This window comes from Necator americanus, chromosome II, assembly GCF_031761385.1.
Source record: "Necator americanus strain Aroian chromosome II, whole genome shotgun sequence".
Lineage (NCBI taxonomy): Eukaryota > Metazoa > Nematoda > Chromadorea > Rhabditida > Ancylostomatidae > Necator > Necator americanus.
The window spans coordinates 38,726,578-38,749,875 of NC_087372.1; the positions used below are offsets into that span (position 1 = coordinate 38,726,578).

General features: G+C 39.7%; 1 protein-coding gene across 3 annotated transcripts; it reads left to right on the forward strand.

Moving 5' to 3' along the window:
- Window positions 1-2,694: 2,694 nt before the first annotated feature.
- On the forward strand, window positions 2,695-23,298 carry RB195_020765 (uncharacterized protein; the record flags this gene model as incomplete). 3 transcript variants are annotated; one of them, XM_064189218.1, is made up of 24 exons in its annotated part: window positions 2,695-2,802; window positions 9,804-9,884; window positions 10,412-10,531; window positions 10,622-10,794; window positions 10,894-11,055; window positions 12,363-12,480; window positions 13,544-13,645; window positions 13,708-13,821; window positions 13,954-14,036; window positions 14,107-14,292; window positions 14,670-14,820; window positions 14,879-15,000; window positions 15,073-15,219; window positions 15,408-15,671; window positions 15,865-15,964; window positions 16,405-16,524; window positions 16,727-16,853; window positions 18,887-19,026; window positions 20,027-20,287; window positions 21,714-21,836; window positions 21,892-22,014; window positions 22,080-22,244; window positions 22,385-22,479; window positions 23,212-23,218. In XM_064189218.1, 24 exons carry the CDS (start codon window positions 2,695-2,697, stop codon window positions 23,216-23,218), a joined length of 3,192 nt encoding a protein of 1,063 aa, XP_064045101.1. The 3 variants fall into 3 exon arrangements, with proteins under 3 accessions (XP_064045101.1, XP_064045099.1, XP_064045100.1); XM_064189219.1 differs by lacking the exons at window positions 15,408-15,671; window positions 22,385-22,479 and having other exon boundaries at window positions 23,212-23,298; XM_064189220.1 differs by lacking the exons at window positions 15,408-15,671; window positions 20,027-20,287; window positions 22,385-22,479 and having other exon boundaries at window positions 23,212-23,298.

Genomic DNA, 23,298 nt, shown 5'->3' on the forward strand with positions numbered 1-23,298 from the left:
ATGAAATTGTTCTCTGAACAATATGCACTGATGTTTTCCTCAAGAGTCACTCTCTACCTATTGGATTAGTGAAAAACATGAGTGGAAAAAATTGATCGACAAACTTTGTACCCTATTCCAATTCTAGCAAAATTGGTCCACTTTTTTTTGCAGCGGGCCACATCTGTTGTTCCCTAAGCGTGCAAGATTTCATGGACGCAGCGCACAGATATTATTAGATGGATCTCCACTAGGGGACCGGAATCAGCACTTCTGAAATTGAGACATCATCTCGTCAATTCTAACCAAAAAAAGGCTCAAGTTTAGAAAACCACAGTGTGCTATGGGATTTTTCTCCTAAAGTGATAAATTTTCCACAAGATCCCTTCACGGGAGACTTTTCCTTGGAGATTATTACTTCTGTATATCCCAGCGGGATATCAGAGACTAACTTTATTTCAGTACGCTCTCATTGCTACGTTTCTGATATATATATATATATATATATATATATATATATATATATATATATATATATATATATATAGATGGCGATATCTGAGCTAATCTACTGAAGATTCTGAATCGTCAACGACGGTCCGAGAGAATAAAAACAAGTAGGTTTTCCAGCAGAAGAAGCTACGCCTGTTTATAGAATTATGAATTATTAAAATTATAAATTATTGTTACGTTAAGCGAAACATAAAGCAAAAGAATGTGAAACACAAATACAGAGTCAAAATCAAAGGAATGCGGAGTTGTAAGAACGATAAAGTACTAAAAATCAACAATACACAAATTTCCAACTAACCCTTAGAAGCTATGACTAAAAAAAAGTCATTCAATTCAAAGAAGAGCGTTCACTTCCAGAAAAAGACGTCCTCACCTCTTCAGCACTTCGTTAACCATGACACTTCTCGACTATTTTATGGTAATAAATGCCATTCAGGAAGATTTACGATATTGGGATCTTATTTCACTAGTTCTACGGTTCCGGATGCAGTCTGCAAGTGTTGCTGGAAAAACAAAGAAAAAAACAACGAGTAAAAATCCAGAAACAGAGGTATCACGGGGACTGAAGACATCACTTCCCTCAAGAAGGTTACCTTCTCCGTAATAGGAATTTATTGCCCATACAAGAGTGAAGAGTTGTTTTATCAGATAGCTTCAGTTATGGTCTGCTTTATGCGGTTTTATTTCATCAATCCGCAAGTGCAAAGAGTTGTCACGTTCGGTAAACTGATGCCTCCTGTGCTCTTGATCCCCTTCATTCATATGGGATATTTCGGGTTTTCGCGTTATGACACTTGACAACGTTATCTACGTCCCGAGCTCTATGACAGTGGGTGGATCCGACATCGAGAATCTCCCCAAACATTGCCTTCAAAATATGCACCCGCCGATATTTTATTTGTATGCGCAGCTGGAATAGTATAAAAGATAGAGCGTTATACTATGAACCATGTACGCAGCAATGATTGATGAGGGATGAGTCGAGGTGTGATGCTCAAAATGATAGAGTCCGATCTCAGAACTTCAACCCTCTGGCACTCAATCGAAGACCGCATGCCCGTATAATGCCCCTCATATTTCTTATTATCTCCCTTACATTCCGAGAACATCTCCGAGAGGACGTGTCACTGGATCTCTCAAGTCCTTTTGCTAATGAAAAGTCACAGTTAGAAGTGCTTCCCAATGTCAACAGTAAAGAATAAATCCGTCCCATCAACTTTTCAACCACTATCCACTTTTCTGCTAGCAACCAGCAGTTATTTTATACTCCTCTTTTCCTTCCCAAATGAATGATTCGAAAACCGCTGCGACAAAAGCGGTTACTACGGACAAATAACTGCAGTGAAATTGTATTTGAAAAGAATAGCGGTTGGTTGAAAAATGCTCGGTGAGAGCGTCTCCCAGTCTCGAGATGTCGTGCTCGTCAAAAGCAGAGTGTGTGTGGAAAAAGAAGTGAGATAAGTAGTAGTGTAGTGCACTCTCGAATGTCGCATCAGCTGACTGCACCTTTCAGTTTGAAAAAAAGTGCAGTGAACGAAGCGTTAAGGAGACGATCTACGTCATTGCGACCTCGAAATCCTTGGTTGTGGTGATCGGATACTGATGGGAGACTATCGCATCCGCAGCCGCCGCCGCCAAAGCTATGCATCCCTTCTGGTGATAAGCGAAAGTTCGCTCACTAATCGTTATTTTCGGAGACAACAAAGTGACGAGCAGGGTTCGTGGATCAGCTAACTGCACCAGGTGTGAGTGCGCCCCGCTCGTATCCCTCAAACACCTGGGGAAAAAACACAAGACCCTTCATCTTGCGTCAGTCGTGTCGTGTTGAACACACGTAACGTCACGATGGGGAGAGCATATCGTACAGAGGACAGAACGACGGAGAAACGAGGCTCAGAACGAGGTCCCCACGCCAAAAGACGACCCACTGATCGGATAGGTGATGGGAAATCACGGAAATTAGGGCCAGAGTGATTACGGGCAACCGCGATTATCCGATCGATGCGGGGGCGAGAGCGGAAAGTGCGAGTGCACGCGGCGGACGGAGGGCGAAGACAAACGGCGACAGAGACGCAGAGGTGGAGTGTCGAACGGGGGCGCAAGTTTCGAGAGGTGCGCGATCATCCAGACCCTCTCTCACTGCTGTTCCCCTGTAATTCCCCTCGTATCCCCCTGAAAGAGGTTGCAGAAAGTCGAAGAGGTATGGTGGTGCGTGAGGACGACGACCTGGATCTGGAAGAAGCCACCAAGCATGCAAGCATTCTCCAGAACAAACAGCTGATCACCAACAATGTCATCAATAAGCGGAAGGTATGTGTGTGTCGGCTTTTTCTCTTTTCTATTCACGTGATTCATCGTCCGCTTACATGGTTCTCATCATCTTTTCCTTCTTCTCTGGATGCGGCTTCGTTATTTGGTGATTCTTCAACTTCTCGCCGCAACTTTTATATGTAGCACCGTTATCCTTGCCTACAATTATGTATATGCCGGCGTTTTTTTTCTTTTTCACCAGTTCATGACGTCATCTGCTCGACTAGCTACGGATGGTGGTGAAGCTCTCTTTCGTCGTCAAAATTTCTCTGTTTACTCACAACGCCGACTAAACACAGTTGTTCAACTCAGCCCAGCACTATCAATCAACTTTTGGGAACATCTTCCAAATGATTTTCATACACTATAAGGGTAGCTAATCATTCGATTAGATCCATCCACCTTTTATTTCATCCACTACGGGCATATTCTTAGCACTATCCGGTTGTTAGCGTTCGATTATTCCGCCTATTACAATATGAGAGTCGGGTTTTTGGTCGGTGTTATCCACACCTTCAGCTAGCTTATCCTTGACAAAGTGCTTTACAACGGAGATACTACGAGGTTCTTCAAAATTTACGCACAAAATAGTTGTCTCACGGAAAGAGGAAGTATGTTTAAAATGCATCGATAGCTCATTCTCACGAAGCTTTTGGATAACTCTGCCGTTTATTTATATTTCTTTTCAACTCCTTGGTGAAAGCCCTACTTTGATTGTTGCAAGATCGTTTTTCGCTACTATTATGCGCTTACTTGATTCACATTATTAATGTTCAGTAAGAAAATCCTTATTTGTCTCGACCACATGTAATATAACCGCTGAATTGTTATTTTTGCGTTCGAGTGCTCTACTAGGAATATATATCACGTTGTAAAGCTTTGCAACAATTGCGAAAGAAAAAACCCCACTGATTCCCTCATTTTTAAAGTGGGAAACAGGTGACTTTTTTCACTGATAACCGCAGAATGTTTTAAGTTTCACCTTTTTGTTCGTTTTCTGAGCCATGTGGCGGGTAAGGTCTTGTTGTGAGGAGCAAGGCGTATCGGTTAGACGATCGTGTCTTTCTGGAAATGTCCTCAGACAACAGTAGAATTGAGAGCGTTCATTCGCTTGTGCCTTTCGATCTGAATTATCCTGAACAAGATCCTATTGAAGCTCAATATACAGATGAGGGATTTGTGCAAAACGTCTGTCTTTTAGTTCTTCCTTTTTGATTGTCTAGCACCAGTACTGTCATCTGTCACAATATATTTATATTTCACTCGCTTAGGTGCCGGTTTTATTCCCTATGGACATTTACAGTTTATTAGTTTCGTAAATCAGGTAACTACTATCGAACTTGTTGAGGAATCGTGTACATTTATAAGCTTGTCATTTGAGATGAGGCTTAACTGTATGCGCTTTTTCTTTGCATAGGTCTATCCGGAGCCGGAGCATGTTTATTTCTTAAGTTTTGCACAGGTTATAATTTGACGTGGAGATGATATTAAATTTGTTTCGTCTACTCGCAATGCTTGTGATGCGAAGCGCATCATCATGGCCACAGAATATGAGTCATCGTCAGTTGATTGCTGTGATGTGGATGAATCATTGTTCTCGAGCCCACTTCTTGGAGACTACTTTTGGTATGAAGATCCGAAATTTGTTTAACGTCAAATATTTTGACGAATTTTCCTTGTTATTGTAAAACATGACGTATTAAACATTCGTTATGTAAGCTATTAGTAACCGGTTGTCTTGAAGTTGTCCCAACAAACATCACCGTGTGCAAAATATTGCAAAGTATGGTGCTTCAGAGAGTTCATGTCTTTTTTTTCCGCGCTCATCTTTCTCTGCAGTCTTTATGGGGCACTTATTTATGTGACAGATAGTATTCACATTGGTAAAATTCCTCACTAGAAAATGTGCATTACAGTGCGTAGTTTTCTCTTTATCCTACCAATGGTTATTGAGTAATCCATACATATTTAGCGGGACCTTCTTTTAGATAGGTTGCATGATGGTTTTGTTGTACTCGTAGCTTTTAAGTACACGGGTTAAGAAACTTTTTTACTGGAAGTCAGATGAACGATGAATGCCTAAAAGGCAGGCGGGGATGCGTAAAATGCGTAACAGAACTTTCCAGAACCTTCTTTTCTTCACTCTTTTTTAAAACCAGAAGAAAGAACCTCTGTTTTACCATTGTATGATCCATTATCATCCCATAAATAGCAGGAGATGAAACATTCCAGAAAGAGGGATGTTTTCAGCCATCTCCAAGAATGGAGGAGAAGGCTAATCTTTTTTCGTAACCTCGAAGAATGGATATACACGTGTGTACATAGTTTCCTCGTAATCCTAGAACATATTTTGAGGTCAGTTAATACCTCTGATCAGACAAAGCAATCATGAAAGCGCAATTTGATGTGATCATCTTGTTGATTGCTATACACATTGGATCAATGATGTTTGAGTTAGCTTTGACTTTGTTTAACTACTCTAGCAAAAAAAAACACTAATTATAACATCCTCTATATTTATGACACGCTTTTGCTGTTGTATTTCTAATTTTCTTTTGCATTTACCAACTATTTTTGTTTACCTCATGATGTTCCTCGAAATAGCAATGGCAAGAGGACACGAGATGCGTTTTAACCAAACAACCAATTTTATTGTTGTTTTTGATTACCGCATATAGTATTTTCTTTCTGCTTTACGGATTATTTGAAAGCATTACGTGACAGTCGCATATCAGTTGTTCGCATCGGTGTTATAATCTGAAAGACTGCTGTAGCATCACATGAGTGAATTAAAAGGCAGCATTCCACGAATGTGACGTGGTGAGGGAGTCCGAGATAAAAGCTAGGGTTGTGGTTGTGGATTGCATGACGCAGGGTGGTTTCGGTCCTCTCTCTTCCTAATCGTCGTAAAAACGACGTGGGAATCGCTTTGTTTCCTGCGAGGTACCTCAGAACGCTCTTCTTGAATAGGGTGGCGAGGAGACCTTACTAATCTTTGACCACTCGCACGTGGATGCGGCGCGTGCGCAAGGGTGGTGCGTTGCAACTGAAATCATCGAAAGAAAAAACGGTTTCTATCACGCGGTTTTTCACTACGATTAGAGAGGGATGAACGGAGCTATCCCTGATCCCGGGATCGACAACCTTATCTCTAGCTTTTCCCGCGGATTCCTTCACTACGTCAGATTCGTGGTAGGCTGTCTTTAGAAAAAGAAACTTCACAAAATAGGATGTTTTGGAAGTTACTGGATTTGATAGGTTTCGAAGTTTTAAAAGAAGAAAATTACAATTTGATTGCGTACAATCCTTTCATTTTTTAGATTATACTATACTGTCTCAAACACTGGCAATAATCCTTAATTGTTTTCATTTCCTTGACATATACTGAACAACCATATAATTTCTTATAAATTTGATATCTGTCGTATCATGCACAAAATCCGAAATTTGTTAGCCAGCTTTAATTGCTTCGATTCATGAGTTTTATTAGTGTAGTTTGCCTAGACCTTCATGACAGGTATATTACGATGATCCGTGAACGATTCACTAGATTATTGAAAGGCGGCAGATCCCCGGGGCTATTTGTCAGCTGCAGGGCAGGGACTTCTGTTCTGCAACGATAACGAGTATGAGAAAGAAGCATTATTACTAGTGTTTGTGTGTTAAACTGTGATTAATGGAACTTTTTAAAATGAGAACTACGATAGTTGTAGTTCCTCTATTATTAGATTTGGCCTGATTAAGCCACGGAGTGCAGCTTGGTGCTGAGTTTTATTTGTTGTTATCCATAGTGTGTTGGTATCTCCTTGTTCATATAATGTTCCTGGCTAATTGCTTGCACTATCTTTGAAAGTCTTTATTGGCTACACTATGCCTTATCAGCAAATTCATGACACACAAACAATCTGAATTATTTTATAATGATAATTCGTTTTGGCCACTGTGTTCAAAGCACTGTAGAAGTTTGTCGTTCAGTAAAGATTCCTCCCTACAAAGATTCGTAATATTTGCGACAGACTATTCAATAATATACGGTAAATGGACGTCCATTGGCCTCATATTTTAAACGAAGGAAGAATATTGAGTTAAAGACACCATATCACGAAATTAAACGTGTTCGGAACTCCCCATCAATAGGTAGCGTTATCGGTACAGTTCAAGACTATAAGAGTGATCAGGGACAGTTTCGCCAAGTAATCCAGAGAAAAAATGCGAGAGAAACAGTACTCGTGAGTCCTACGAAGCAACTTGTTGCAGGATGGAACGCGGTCTCAATTCCCTCGTCCCCGTCTCACCATCCGAAATCCATCTAAGGTGACTCAAATAGAAGCCTTTCCAACCTTCGCTACCGCAGATTTGTTGCGGATTGTCGTCATTCTACTCCCTTAATGAATTGAATTGAATTGGATATCGGTGCGAGTAAGGCTGTTTCAAACACCTTTTCTCAGCCTTTATTAGTGTGAATTAGGCGTGATGATACTCATAGTCCTGATATGTAGACCAATTCTTTGATTAATTCTATCACAGTTTAGACCCTTTGGTTCGTTTCCCAATGTAGGTCACAGCTGTTTGGATTTGATATAGTTACTCAAATTTCTTGATATTCTAATGTTTTTTTTTTGAAATTATTGAAACATTCGCTTTTATTTCTTAAACGACTCATCTGGATCTTTCAACTTACGTTTCTTCTTAGGGACTGTTTCAAGTCGAGACCCGCCGTTGTCAAACACTGCCTATGCAGCACAGTTAAATCTGATCCTCCTATTGTGCAGCCTTTCGTCCTCATCTTTCCTTTCTTTAATTTTTGGATCCTATTTATCTTTCTAGCTTTCACAGGTAACGGAGCTACGTTTTTTTTTTTTTTTTGCTACTCTTTTTAGAAGAAACGTATCTGTTAGGAAAGTGGATAAAGGACTTTCCTCCATTCTGATTGCTTCCTTTGCATTTATTTCTTTTTTCATGATATACATCGCGCGCTTTTTTATGAATTCAAAAAGTGGCAGTAATTTTAGTGATACACTAAATATCGGGCCTGTTTCTTGAGGTTTTTCGTCTGTGCTAATTCGTATCTCTCGAAGTGTTCTGTCTTCTGTCGTATACCTTTTACTGACTTGCTAAGCCAAACGTGTTTCCATGGTCGTTTCTCTTGCATGTCCGACCTTTTTGTTTCTTCTATTCCTCCACGAAAGCTGTATTACTTGGCTTACAATGAGTAATAACGAATAAAAATGTATTTAGTTTTAGTATTCATCTGCTAAAACTAAGTCATTTAGATCGTTGTGGAAAGTTGTCTGTTTCATCCTTCTTGAATCATCGATGGAAAGCTTACTTCAGTAGTTGTCGAGTTAGTTCTACCGATACCCAGGGCATATTTACGACGCCATCAAACGATTGTGGCGCTGTGTGAAAAACGCAAGTGTCACGCAGGAATTCTAATGATTACTGTTTGGTGGTGATGTTCCGCAGTGTTGAATGAACATGGGGTCATATTTATATAAGCTTCTATAGTAAACTCAAGGATAAGCTAACTTTTATCTGACACTTCATTGATTGAAAGCGATTGATTTACTCGACAATTCTGACGGAACAAGGATACTTTTCTAACCTCACTCTACACGAGGATTAGAAGATTGTTCTTTCTCAGGACTCGCATGCAAGCATATCTGCTCCTAAGTACATGATGAGCGCTGCGATTTGCCGAAAATCCCCCGTCGTAGTTGGGATAACAACGGCGAGTTCTTGTCCGGGCGCATATGATGACGAAGAAGTCACGCTGGAACCTCTTTTGGTTCTGCGTCCATAGTGCATTTATTGTTAAGATTAGTGTCCATTAAAAACCACCGTTGGTGTTCACTAGTACGAACACCAGACTGTTTCAGATACTCTTACTTGCTGTGGGAAGTCTTTATTCGTGTAAAGATTATCGTACCAGTGCACCTTGAATGATTCTTTATAGAGTCATTTTTATAGAGCATCATGAAATGTCTCACCGAGTCGTCGTTGTTCGTGCTACGCTCCACGGTTCCGTTGAAAACAGCTGCGATCGATTCACGCGACTTCGTGGTCTAACTTTTCTCGTGGTTATATTGGTTTTTAGGGTGTCTTTCAATGAGGATCTCAACTCTTGATTCTCAAAAGCTTCTCCTTATAGTTGTTGGGGAATGCTGGCTTATGTGAAACATTCTTTCGAAATGAATGTTTGCAACGGAGCATCGTAAATGCCGCGGTCATCACATTCATCACAGTGCAAAGGATCTCAATTTCTGATTTTTACTCCATGCAACTTGTCTTTCGCAGGTCCCCTGGAATCAAAAGCTATCTTGGCAGTGTGCAAGATCCAAAGTTCGTTAACTTCCTTAAACTTAGCAGCACCCTGTCAGTGCAAGGTTTTGATTGAGATTCTTAAGCTTTTTTTTTACTTGCAACTCGTTGCAATACTGACTAATGAATTGGGTGTTCACTTTATGCGCTTAGTTCGTCAAGGTCATTGTCTGCTGCATTTATTAGGTGTCACTATGAATAATACACTCCTGTTAGATTTATTATATTTTTGAACATGAAATTAGACAGATTTCTTTTTTTGTGAAAAAAGTGTTCTCCTTCTTTCTATGCCTTTTTACTAAAATTATGACTGAAGACGACTTCGACTGATTTTGGTAGGATGACGCACTAGTTTCATTTGTATAGTTATATGTTTTTGACTTCGCCATCGCGTAGTTTTCGATACATTTACGCTTCAAGTATGTATTACTGTGGCCAGTCGAGTTATGATGGGAGAAGAAATTAGAGTTAATCGTTTGTAATTTGAATTGCTCTTGAATGAGCTCAAGACCTGAGAATTTTTAGTTCCAATGGCCTCTAGCCAGAGATTTGTTTTCATTGCTTGCTCATCTTTATTTTAGTTAATTTCCTTTACTCTTCGACTTCTCTTTTTATTCTATTCTATGATTTCTTTATGAAATTTAGATATTTCTTCTCTTTTGAATTCGATATCATTACAGGAACAGCTCCAACGGTGGGAAAGCAGTGAGATGAATGGTGAGCCAGTTCTTCGGCAGAAGAAAGCTCGTGTAAAATTCGAGGTTTGTCGATTCTTCTCACCTTTCATGTTTGAAACTTCTTTCTAACCCGCGATGAAATCGTTCAAGTGGATTATTATCTATTTGAACGAGATAGCTAGTGTTGTCACTCGAATTCAAACTGATGTTATTGATATTATTATGCTCCTCCTTCGAGTTGGTTAAATTTTCTTAAGAAATACGAAGTTAGTGCTTCTGATTCAAACCTTGACAGTCATCTGCTTACATTGTCACTATCTTTGAAGAACTTGCGGCTAATGCATGTGTTCCAACTTCTCATTTCACGGTATCGACGAAAGCGAAACTCTTAGTAGTTTTTGTTACGGTGTGTGCTGCCTTTAAGTGGATTCTTCAATTCACCCTATGAGGCCTTCGTATTACTCCGCGGAACTCCATCTTGCATCCATTTCTCTAGTTCATGTCTCTTCCTAACCATTCCTTTTGAAAGTTATATATCTTTTATTTCTTCATACTCAACTATTGTATGCAGTATTATCGTACCGTTTCTCTGTTCGATATGAATGTTACAGGATAGCGATATATTCTTGAGCGCATGTATGTCTGGCGATGAGGACGAAGTGGAAGAGCTGTTAGCCAAAGGTGCTGACATTAACACTGCCACTGTCGATGGATTAACGGCTTTACATCAGGTATTCATAAATTTCATTCGTCATTTTCACGTTAATAATTGATTTTGAATAGCTACATTTGTGATTAGCACTCTTCTTTTCTTATTTTAGGCTGTGATCGACAGCAAACCGGATATGGTGCGGTTCTTGTGTGAAAAAGGTGCTGACGTAAATGCTCAAGACAACGAAGGATGGACGCCATTGCATGCTGCTGCCTGTTGTGGAAATCTTGCCATAGTTAGATATTTATGTCAGAGTGGTGCTCTCCTCAGTGTAATCAACAGGTACGGGACGAGTTCAACTTCATTTTGCTTTTCTCATCATTCTCTTTTTGTCCGCTTATTATTAGTCCTAACAATAATAACTACGAATGCTTCTTTCAGCGACAGAGAGTTAGCATTAGATCTCGCAGACGACGAATCGTGCAGGGAGTTTCTCGAACACGAGTACCGTAAGCAAGGGGTTATACCTGAGCAGTGCCGTGATCAGGAACTTGCTACAATGATGAGAGATGTACAGCAATGGATACGCGATAAGGAATATTGGTGAGGATAACAGTTATTTCTCACAGATGTATCTTTTCATGCGAAGACAAAACAAAGCAGCGGAGTTTTTTTATTTTTTCTCTCTTTAGTTGGTTGGTTTTTCGTTTGTTTTGCTGCGCAAATATTCTTCTTTTCAAAGGAAAAAAATCCTTACCGAAGCGATAGCCTTTTAATTCTTCTAGTCATTGGATATCAATATCAAAATAAATAAACAGCATCAGCTTCAGCTGTCAAATGAAAGCAGCAGCTGCATGTGTATGTTTTCATTTAAACTCGTATCTAAAGAATGAGAAACGTGAAAAAAAACATTAGCGTAACCATCTTGATCCCACGTAATTGCGCTATTATTTTGGTATGAAGTGCAGCTTCTCAAAGATGAGGGATAACACGGTGTTGTGGTTCTTGTAAATTGTAACACAAAACAATGTTCTACTACTGTTTTAGTCGCATGTTAGTAACTTTCAGTACCATATTAAAAGTGTCTTTTGGAAAATCCTAATTTTTTTAATCAAATAAGAAATTCTGGTCGGGGAACGCTCCATGTGGTACTTCTAGTTCTGATGGAATAGCTTTTTCAACATACTAGACATTAAGTCAATTTGTCGAATCTTACCATTACCGCAAAAGTTTTTTTTTGGTGTCCAATTCTCAGTTAAAATATATATTTCATTGTCGCTGATGAAGTTGCGAAATCGCGTACATATTAGCACTGATAAATATGTTACGCTATGAAGTATACTTTTCCTTATCCTATAGGGTTGATCGTAGATGATCCGAGGACATATATCACCCGACACCTATGGAAGTGCAATTGCCTGATTTGCTATCAAGTAATAAACTACTATAGAAAAGAACCCTTACTAATTCAGTGCTAAAGGAACTACTCTCTCGTGTATTCTATGAATTTTTTGTAGGAAGTGGACTACTTAGTTCCTTTTCTATTTCTCCAGGTCCTATTTGGATCCATGCGATGTCACCTTTATACAGTATAATCCTTACATATTTCGACAGTGTCATTTGTTTGCCTGATGTGAACGTGAACGAAAGTATCTTAGCTTCACAGTCTTCAGAACTTAACTAATCATGTTGAAAAAAACGGAACTGTGTATTAGCATACAAAAGCGATTAGTGATTGTCGGTAGTCAGTAGTTTTGCCTTCCACAACAACTTCGAGAACACGATACATTGTAACTGCACGAAATACTAACATTATTATGTAGAAATACTACTGTGTAAGTAACCAGAAGTAATTTGAAAGATGTGTGCACCACTTAAAAACGTTCCATGACTGTTATTTTTCATTCTAGCGATAAACCACATCCTCGGACAGGAGCGACTGCTGTACACGTTGCCGCGGCGAAGGGACATACGCAACTGCTCGAGTTGTTGATCAAAGCTGGTGGTAATGTACTTGCTCGAGATAAGGTAGGTCTTGTTGATGCTCTTGAGGGTCTTCCTGATATAAACGAAATCTGTATATTTTGTAGTTTTTGATACTTTCCTTCCTTCCAACTTTTAAGTTGCTTTGGTAATATAGAAAAAACTGCTTGATAAGAAGAACAAAAGCAAAATTTCTTTGTTGTGCTTGTTGTGCCATACAACGGACAGATGTAGCTGACTACAATCAGTGCAGCTATTAATAACCTTTTTTACAAATCGCCTCTTTCATCTTTTGCTGCATTGCATGCTTCTCCTTCATTGAAGATGCGTACTGCCCAATGTGCTCCCGAATGAGTGGTTTTTTTTCACTTTCAAGATGAACTTTTCGAGTTGCAGTTCTTTCTTTTCACATTCTCTCGCTAGCGCAGTATATAAATGTCGTTTGAAAGCGTTGGAAAAAAAACATGCGCCCTCTCGCAATTTTGTCTCTCTGCACGCTCTCTACTATAATCGCACTCTTGGCAGGACACACACTGACGACAGTATTTCCGCTAGTTGGAAAGAAACAGAGGGAAGATCTTGCATGTTGTTTGCTTTCTAGTAACATATTATCATAACCTGAGTTTTTTTCAAAAATTTTTAAAGGCAGCATGTCACGAAATTTTAAAAATGTTGGGGTCTTTAAAGAGGTAGGGTGTAGTTCACGAGTGTGAGAATGTGAATTATATTCAATTCAACCTCCCTCCATATGCAGAAAAAATGCAGCTTATTAAGGGTGATAGAATGTAGGCAATCCGCAATGCGTCCGCCATTATGTGGAAAAATTAGCTTCTACTGCTTAATTGAGTTAGTTCAGTAGAATTGTTAGAAACGATGGAATTGCCTGCTTTCTACCGCGTAATAAGTTCCTTCGTTGATGAGATGGACTCATACAGGGCTGTTTCACATGACTTTCTCTTTATTACTAGAGAAAGTTGAAGTAATCCTGCTTGTACTCATAAACTACACCTCTATTTACTCGGCCAAAGATCTCAGCATCAAAAATTTCTTGATACCTTCCTTTAATAATAAATATTTACCCTTCGGTCGCGTATTAAAAATTGTTCAGGATGGGTGGACCCCTCTCCATGCTGCGGCTCACTGGGCAGAGAAAGATTCATGCAAAATCTTGCTCGAACATGGTGCTAGTATTACTGATACCAACTTTGCGGTAAGTCCTTGGGATTGCTGAATTATATGTTAGATGCAGGCTCCAAACGATTCGTTTTTCAGGGCCAAAATGTACTAGCTGTAGCTGATAAAGATGTAGTCGAATACTTAGAAGACTTAGAACGGTCGGTCGATAAACGAAAATCTCCACCTACTGCACCAGCAAGTATTTTACAAGTACGTTTGAGTGGTATTTTTAGTAGTTTTTTCTATCGCTACCATCTTTTCTTTTTACATTTGATCATTGTATATATCTAAATGAAATAATTTAATTTGTATAATTACAAGCGGAATATTTTCCTCTCACAGGAGAAGAACAACAGACTCTCACGTGAAGAGCACACTTTAACAACAGACCGTAAACATGAAATACAACACAAAGACCAGGCTAGGTGTGTTTCTCTTGTCATTTTTGGAGTGTTTACGTAAACTTTATCTTTTAATTCATGCGACTACTTTCAGTGAAAATGAAATGCTGCGCTCCTTGGTGACAATTCGGAGGCTTGGTGATGGCAAGTCCCCTTCTCCGCCATCTGAATCACCTTCATTGCGAGGATCCGTTGAAAGTGAGCAGCGGACTCCTCCTGCTGCAGTTGAAGACAAATCATCTGCGGAACGGAGCGCAAGCGAACCTCCTTCCTTGCCGAAGTTCGTTTTTATGTGTTTCGTTTAAATATTCCATTATTGTACAACAGAATTATTCTTTGTATATATTATTATAGAATTTGTCACTTCGGCCATATGTCAGTCTCGAAATTCGTCATTTGAAAATTTCATTACATAATTCTTGTGGACAATTTCGCTCGCATGTGATACCCTCGAAATCTTTATAATTTCTTGATTAAATTGAATAAGTACCACCCTTCTTCAAGGCGTCACTTACGTTGAAGTTTTTGTCTTTGTGTAGTTCTGTTTTAATGTTAATTGTCACAATATATTACGTATATCTTAACTACTCTACCATCTTTTATTTTAAAACCTTCAGTATTTTAGTCTCCTATTACGTTTTATTATATTTCTTTCAGAACGACAACAGAGACTTTTCCCACGGAAAGAATTCCTTCTTCCATCCGATCAACTGTATCCGCAGAGAGATCGTTGCCGCTTTCAAAACCTGTGGAGTTACAACGATCTGGGAGTGGAACACCTTCTTTGGCTGAATCTATTAAAACATCGGTATATCATTTATTTTGCAATCGCGTGGAAAGATGGACTAAAAGTGGATACTTTCCAGGATGGATCTTCCTCTTCTATTCATAGTGGAGATCAGCACGTATCCGCCACTGTCCCAATACCAACTCGTCCACTTCAGCAGCCTAATTCCTGGATAAATCGTGGTGTGCAGCTTATCACTAGGTTTGTCAATCATTTATTATTTTCCTACACTTCCTGCTCAGGGGGTTCCTGAAAAATAAGGATATTTTTCAGGTCCGGTAGCTCTTCTGCTTCATCTATTGCGCGATCATCAGCTACAGCTTCTTCTGACTCCTCTTCACCCATGTCACTGGGAACATCATCAACTAGCAGTGGAATACAGCCTGGTGCTGGCACTCCTAGCGTCCTACCAAAGCCACCGTAAGTTCCACTTGTATTCTATATCTTTTTCTGCACGGATCCGTTTATTTTTTTTTGTCAATTTTTATGCATCTTTAGTGTCATTTGTTTGCGTTTGGGTTTTTGTTCACTGTCTAATTCTCTTATCCCTGTTATCTTGAAAATCTTTTATTTGTCTTTAGTTTTTGATGTTTATGTGGGTGTTGCAGTTGTTTGCCCTCAACGGTGCTGCGATCGAGATCAACACCATCGAATTTGCCGTGGGCGTCCCTTTCTCGTGTATTCAACAGTCCAGTGCAGTCTCCTAGTGATCCGCAGTCGCCTTCTGTTGGCACTCCCACCTCTCCATTCGCACAAAGCAGGGTTTCTGCATTTCGTCCCTTATCCAGCCCTAGCGAGACTGCTCCTCCAGTAGTGTGTGGTGAATTGCCTCGTGGTCTTCATCCACACCAACTTAATCCGAGCAAAATGAGGTGCTAGATTTTCCTAAGGAATTGCAATGTATCTACCCATTCGAAGTAATTAGTTGTCTTACCTTCTGTAACCTTGAACAAGGCACTAACAATCGTCCAAACTTCTGCATGGTTTCTGTTCTCTTAGATCCCTTATGTTGTATACTTTATGTATTGTTGTTGTTGCATATAGAGCTGGTATTCAATTTTCTAGACCATGGCAGTCGAGCGCAGTTACCGAAAGCGAAGCTGAGAGAAGGAATACTGCAAGGATACAACGGCAGCATCGACGTTCGACGCAAGGTGTTACTAAGGTCTGTACTGGATTGTTTTCGCCAGTTTTGAAAAACAAACGCATCCATTACCACTGGGCTGGCCTATTTTTTTGTTGCAATAGATTTTTTTTTTGTTCCGCTGCTTTTCTCATATAATTGTTTTTAGTAAGAAAGGAACGCAGGTGTACAACATCTTTCTCATATTTCAGTCGTAAAACCTTACACTGATCACTACTTAGCATTCCTTTAGAATGCCAACTCAACCATTAATGCATTCAGTAAATATGAGCAATGTACTAAACTATTTGATTGTATACTCAATCAATACGAAGAAAATAGCACGCCTTCTGTTGATTTACTGGGAAGCTCATTAGCTTTCTACACTTTATAGGCCAGGATTTCCCGCACTAGAATCTCAGCAAATTGGATAAAACGGAGCAAATAATATCGAACAAAAAGCATTCAATTTATTTTTTAAGGAGCATCTTGAAGAAGCTAGCCGAATTGCAATGGCTGAAGCTGCTCGACGACGGGGACAAGCTGCTTCGCAAACTGCACCATCCAATGCTACTAGTGCTCCTAATCCAAGTCGTGAGACGGTCTGTAAAAACTATCATTCCTTGTTTTTTTCACTTTTGCAGCTGTATGTATTTTCGCCTTTAAAATTCATTTATGAAGCTCTTGTTCCAGTTTAATGTTTGACTTTATTTTTTCTCTTTCTTTTCTCTTCGCCTTCGATTTACATGAATAATCAAGCCGTAACAAGCGAAAATCGAGCCTCGTTAAAAAGCAATTATCTAGGGTGTTGCGAGATTGGCATCCGAAGAAAGGGATTCTACGTCCATGTGTTCTGACCGGAGTTCTACAAGCATCGAAAGAAGCTCATTGGAGGGTTCTGTCATCAGTCATCCGTGTAGTGTTCCGAAAGGTATAGCTGCTTTTTTTCTTTTGTTTCCTGCAATTATTCGGCTTCTTGTTAATCATCTTCTACTGAGAATTAGCATCACTGCGATGTTTTCACAGTTTTCGCTTTCAGTAAAAAAAACCTCGAGAATCATTTTGTTTCGGCGCTGATCGCTGATTTATTATAGTTATATCGATTTTGACATTCTATAACAGTGAAGATTAATAATGCTGAAATGTCATAAAACATGTGCAGAAATGCATGTGTCGTTAGTCAGAATGTAATTGCTTTTCCCGCAACCAAAATTTCAGGAAATATATGACTTTTTCATACCTATAGTTAATTTTATTGGTTTTTTTTTCTATGTTTGCATTGAGTTTTCCACCGTCCAAATTGTTCTGAAAGAAAAAAAAACACTTTGAAATTCTCCCTAACAATCGGGTTCATTCAAGCTAATTTCCGATACGTAGCACTGGGTAAAGTTTATTTTTGCCAAACAAATCGCTTTCCAATTTATTTTTGGATAACTGTGACTTTCTGCTAATAATGTGAGCTTGACTATGGTAAAGAAACAAAGAAGGAAAGCTTTGTACGAAAACATTCCCTATAGTCGTCATCATTATCGGGTTTGATATGTTGGTGGTGCTTTTAAAAGCAAGTGTTCTGTAGGCGTAACGCCTATATTGTATGATCGCTGTGGAAATGCGTCAACTCCCGATGATTGAAGTTCGAGGCTCATCGATTCCGCAAAGGTTTCGACGCTGTCATACAGCAACAACATTCTTCCACTTCACAGTTTTTCTAAGCCGTCTCTACCACTCAATGGCAGTACTCTTTCGAATCAGCTGCGGCGTTCTCTTCCCACTGAAAATTCTCTCTTATAACTTGTTGTGATCTGTGACATTTGTTAGTAACTTGTCAACAGCACTGAGTCACCGCTGCTTGCTCTAACAATTCACGTACAGACGTCATGCTCTTCAGTAACTACACACTAAATGTTGAGTCAGTCGAGAGGACTTCAATTTTGTGGGTGTGGAAGGTGCGATTTCCCATCCGGACAAACCTTATTTCTTAGGACTGGATGGAAACATATCAAGCTAACAGAAACATACAAAACGAAGCGCAGTAAATGTGATGATGTTCAGCGCTTTCCCATATCTCGTACTGTTCAGTGAATTCCTTGAATCCCAACTTCTTTTTGCATGTAGCATTCCTAACAATTCTTTGGAACCCTTAAAGAGATGACAGGGGTTAAATTCGAAAAAGATGCGAATTAACTCTAATCGTGTAATCTATCAAAGGCTTGCTATTTGTACTCCGAAGTACTTCATTTCTCTCAAGTTGTTTTGTTGTCGTGTTTTCCTGTTGTTTTTTTATGAACGAGACAACTGTACAATGACTCCAATAGTCCTAATTGTAGCTTGAAGCACGAAAGGTGACTTGTAGTTGCTGTTTCGGTAGCACACATAAATTTTGTACTTTTGTAAGCGACAGAAGTGCAAATGATAACATCCTGTCTTCGTTACAGGTTCTCATTTACCCTTCCTTAAAGGCAGCATACCACGAATCTGGGGTGATACGGATTCCAGGTGGAGTGTCCGTATACGGGGTCATAGATTATGGTGACCGGATCGGTTCCGCTCATCTCTCCCTGAATCACTGCAGCAGCCGGCCCCTGAATGCTGCTTTGTACGATGCCTTCTATTGCAGCGCGCCACACTTGCACGCGTAGAGTCCCTTGCTGCCTATCGGGGCAGTTCGAATCGCAGGGCGGAGGCGGCGCAAGGGATGGAGCGTTGCAGTAGATGGCGTCGTACAAAACAACATTCTGAAGGCTGCTGTTTGCAGTGATGCAGGGAGACATGGAGGGAACTACCCCTGTCTCCATAATCTACGACCCCGTATACCGATACTCCACCAGAAATCTGCACCATCTCAGATTCGTGGTATGGTGCCTTTAAGTTCTCCCGCTAGGAGTCGGTACATTATTACATTGTCTTTATATTAGCCTTTATTTTTTGAATAAATTAACGTCCCACCAATGAGTTGCTTTTTAGAGCCCTCCGAAGCAATGGAACGTACTAGCTGGGAACGTGCTCCGCCACCAGCAAATGCTGTTTCGTCGACTGCTCCTTTGTCACTGCCTTCTACCACTGCATCTAATCAAGCCGTTGTTGGAATACGAAGGAAGAGTCAGGTAAGGCCATGGCGGCATAAAACTGACGCTAATTGGATTTGTGTAGCCTGCCGTCTAATATAATCGAAAAAAGTGGAAATGAACTGCATTTATTGTTAGATTTGTTTATTACATGTGTCCCTGCATCCCTTTACAGTTATTATCTGCATGATTTCGAAAACCAAGGCGAACTCTTTCATTGGAGCAGTTCCAGATTTACTCTGAGAATGCACCGTGTTGAGGTCAAGAAATGATCTATATGCGTGAAATTTTCGTAATATTAATTCTCCATACAAATCCATGTTCAATAAACCCAGTAAACAAATGTTTAAAGTATTGCTACTGTAACAGTTCTCTTTGAGTGCTTGCGTCTCAAGTCCCTGTGGTAGCATGTTTCGAGATTTGTTTTCATAGCGCGTTCCCGCGATTTCGGTACTTTACAGTCTGCACGCTTGTGCAATGAGAAATTATTCACTTCTTCAGTAGGGACCAACAATTACAGCATGTGTTAATGCCGCTGTATCAGTGCTCAGCGAAACACACCATGGTTAATCTTTGAGTGCTTATCTTACATCTCTAATGTTGGCATTTCCTCTCTTTTTTTCCTATAAAACAGAAATAAAAAATAACATTTCCATAGGGTTGTCACCTAATCCATCACAGTCTTTCAAATAGGACCCAGAGCATTAGCAGGAATCGCCGTTTCTAAGTGCTTGTTTATCTGAGAGTGAACGAACCTCAGTCGTACCCCAGTTCTAGTAATTCTATGAAGGAAGTATGCAGATCCAAATCTAATGAAGAAGCAGCAATTGCTAGAAACTAGAGTGCAATAACTCCCTAATAACTTTTTACTAGGTTAAATTACCAAAGTTTGGACGAGAATTTCTAATTTACCGAGGATCTGGATAACAAAGACTTTGTTCCCTTTATTGAGCATGCTCCGTTGTTGTGCCAGTGTTTTACAATCTCACATTTTAAGGTTTTTATTTTATAATCCACTTAGTTCATTGTGTTTGTGCAGGGCTTGTCTGTATCTCGATCGAATCGCCGAGGTACTGGGCCAGTACTGGCCGAGGATATCCACGCGGCGGTTTCTGCGCGGCAGACACCTGATACGAATGTCAACTCTACATCTACTCGTACTACGTCAGTGGAACCTGCAACCACAACCGTTCGTCCTACTGTAAGCGTTAGCTCGTTCGCGCGGCCACTCATCTCCAGTGCTAATATTCGTACCGATGTTGCACGTGGGGTGGAGACGTCTGCAAGTCTTGACCCATCGGTATGCTTTCCTTTGTTGTAATGTGTTGTGTTTCGTTCAGTTCAAAAGTGATTTTGAGTCATCCAGAAATTGAGATTGAGAAGTATTGCATGTTTGCTTGCATTTAGTTGAGTTAGACTCAATTCATGTGTCCCTATGTATTTACACATTTTGGAATAGAGATGTGTTAATTTTCGAACAACCATGTTGCAGCGAAAGAAAGTCGTTTCATTCATATCGTTCTGGATCTACATTAGCTTTAACTTTCGGGTAACGAAAAAAGTTTACATTTAAAAACCTCTTTCCATCTACAAAGGGGAAAAAAACAAACCAAAAAAAAAATAAACATTTAATTATAAACACAAAAAAAATTCCCTTTTTTTTTTTCCCCCTTTTTTCAAAAAAAAAAAAAAAAAAAATTAAAAAAACTCGAATATATTACGCTTTTGAAATATTGACTAAACTACTCTTCTTACTGTTCGTATTTGTTCCCAAGAAGTATAAATTAGGCGTTTCTACTTAATCCACTAGAAAATTTCCACTAAAAAAAACCTCGAATATGTCGACTAGTTTTTCGGTTGATTACCCTTCAAATGATGAGGTCTTTTCCGTTTCAAGGAGCACTCACAGAAAGGAAATGGTTTTTCTGAGTTTTTTGTTTTCGATCATATCGTCGAGAGAAAACTGCAGAAGAAGCCAAGTTAAGATTTGCTACTTAATTTTTTTTTTCGTCTTACCTCATTTTATACACTTACGCCCATCAACAGCGAGTCTTTCTCCGAGGGAAAAGCTGGCTACAAACACTGCACCAGTAGAGATCTGAATATTAATACGAGTAAGAGCTATGATTTTCATACATTGCGAACCGTTGCTTTTCTATCAGATCTTCTGTGGATTCAACTGTATCTTATGGTTATATTTGCGCTGTTTTTGCTGAAAACAATTCTTTTGGAATCGAATCAATGTGATATTTACATGAAATTTGTTGCATCTAAATCAAAAGTTGGCTTTCAGATCATCGTTGGATGAAACTAAATTTACATGATTTTACATATTTAATTCCTAAGATTTCAATAAAATGTCTGCATTGCTATTTTTGAGAAATCGTCTTTGAAATGTGAGGATTTCTGTGATTATGATGAGCCACACTAGTGATCCTTTCGGAATTAGCAATAGCCGACGATCATTCACATCGGTTATTTTTCTTCACTGTAGTTCTAGGGACTCTTACTGTATATTCAAGGAAACTACTGCTTATGTAGTGTAGTATAACCAACCATCTTATTACAGACAAGAAAAGTCGAGAGTTTTCTCAGGCGTGAGTGCTGCCTTGAGCTTTTCTGGCTCTGTTTTTGGTCTTCATGTGAAAAAAGCCTCTATATTTTCGTATTCGTGTTTTCGCTTTGTATTCCCTTTAACCAAGGCCCAATGTATTGATGTTCTTCAGGGCCACGTTACAACTACTGCTCCTCCTACTCGGACTTCCAGTGCAACTGTTACAGTCGGACGGGTCCAACCACGGCTTCCTGGCCAAACTATAATGAATTCTTCCTCATTCACCGCCCCTACTGTAGGCATCTTATTCTTCCTGGGTTTCTTAATTCTCATATTGTTTTTTTTTTCAGTATACTATTAATGCACGCCCTACCGAAATGAACCTCAACTACAAAGCGCTTTATGAAAAAGAGAAAACGGAGTGCGAACGGCTGAGAAAGGAACTGGAGGAAATGAAGCGGTCTCATGATCATGTTAGTGTATGCTGCCGCATTCTGAACAGTGTGCGCTCTCAGTTTTTCGAAACTCTTTTCTTTAGAACGGATCTGTTTCAACGTTGCGCACGGCGTCGTCTCGATTCCGTAACGGCTCACCGGCTACCGGACCAGCTCCGGTAGTGAAATCTGCATCGGGTAACTCTCTAGACGACAATGAAAGGCGAACGATGGAACGAAAAATAGCTGATCTCGAAATTCAACTCAAGGTAATGCTTCATTATTATTTTTCGTTTTGGTGTAAGTAGGTTACGCTGTGTTTTGCAAGCATTGCTTCCTGCGCTAAAAATTCTTGGAAAATAATCTTCGAAGGTGTTCTGTTTCTGTACTACTTGTTTCTTGCACGCAGGAACTGGACGAGCTGAATGCGGCCAATTTGCAACTTCGAGCTGAAAATGCGGCCATGATGCGCGTTCTCGCTAAACTCAGCCAACCTGTCAGCCGGTTAGATCACTAGTCTGACTGACCCCTTACGATTTGATGAACTAACATGCGGCTTTTCTTTATGCTAATACGTGTATGATTCACGGCTAGAAATTTCCTGCGATTCGCACTTTCAGTTTTTATACATTACGTGCAGGATGTTCACACGATTAAGTTCTGTTGCTTGGTGGCGATTTGAGCTCAATCTCAACTCTGTTTCATGTGTTGTCAATGTTGCTTGTGTCACATGATTATTAGAGATCACAGTACGGAAAAAAAACATGGAACTACCAGTACTTATGAAACTCCTGAAGCCCATTACCATTTCTATCGTTTAGAACATTATGAGATTGGAGACTGCTGAAATATATGTATAGAAAGTAGATTCATGAACAAAAAAAAAAAGCATGAACATGCGAATACGATTTATTGCTGTACGTAGAGAAAGTTGCCAGAAGTTAAATTCACACCCAGCGAAGACTGGTCTCATATTATTCATTTTGACTTGGTACTAGTTGGATGGAAGTGTTAATTTAGGAAAGCTTTGTAAGGGCACAACAACCTTGGGAATTGACAAAATATGACAGCAAGTTGACCAGTGTTACACACGCACAAAAATATGAGAGGCAAATATTAAATTCATGAAAGATTTTTTTTTTGCCTGGCGATTAGCACGTGAAACAGTTCAGATAAGGTTTGCTGTGTGCGTGTACACAAATTCATTCAAATCACCGCATGTCAACAACATTTCAGGCTCTGAGTCAGCTGCGAATGGAAAACCAACGATTAAAGGAAGAGAACGGCGCTTTGGTTCGTGTGATATCGAAGATGACAATTTGA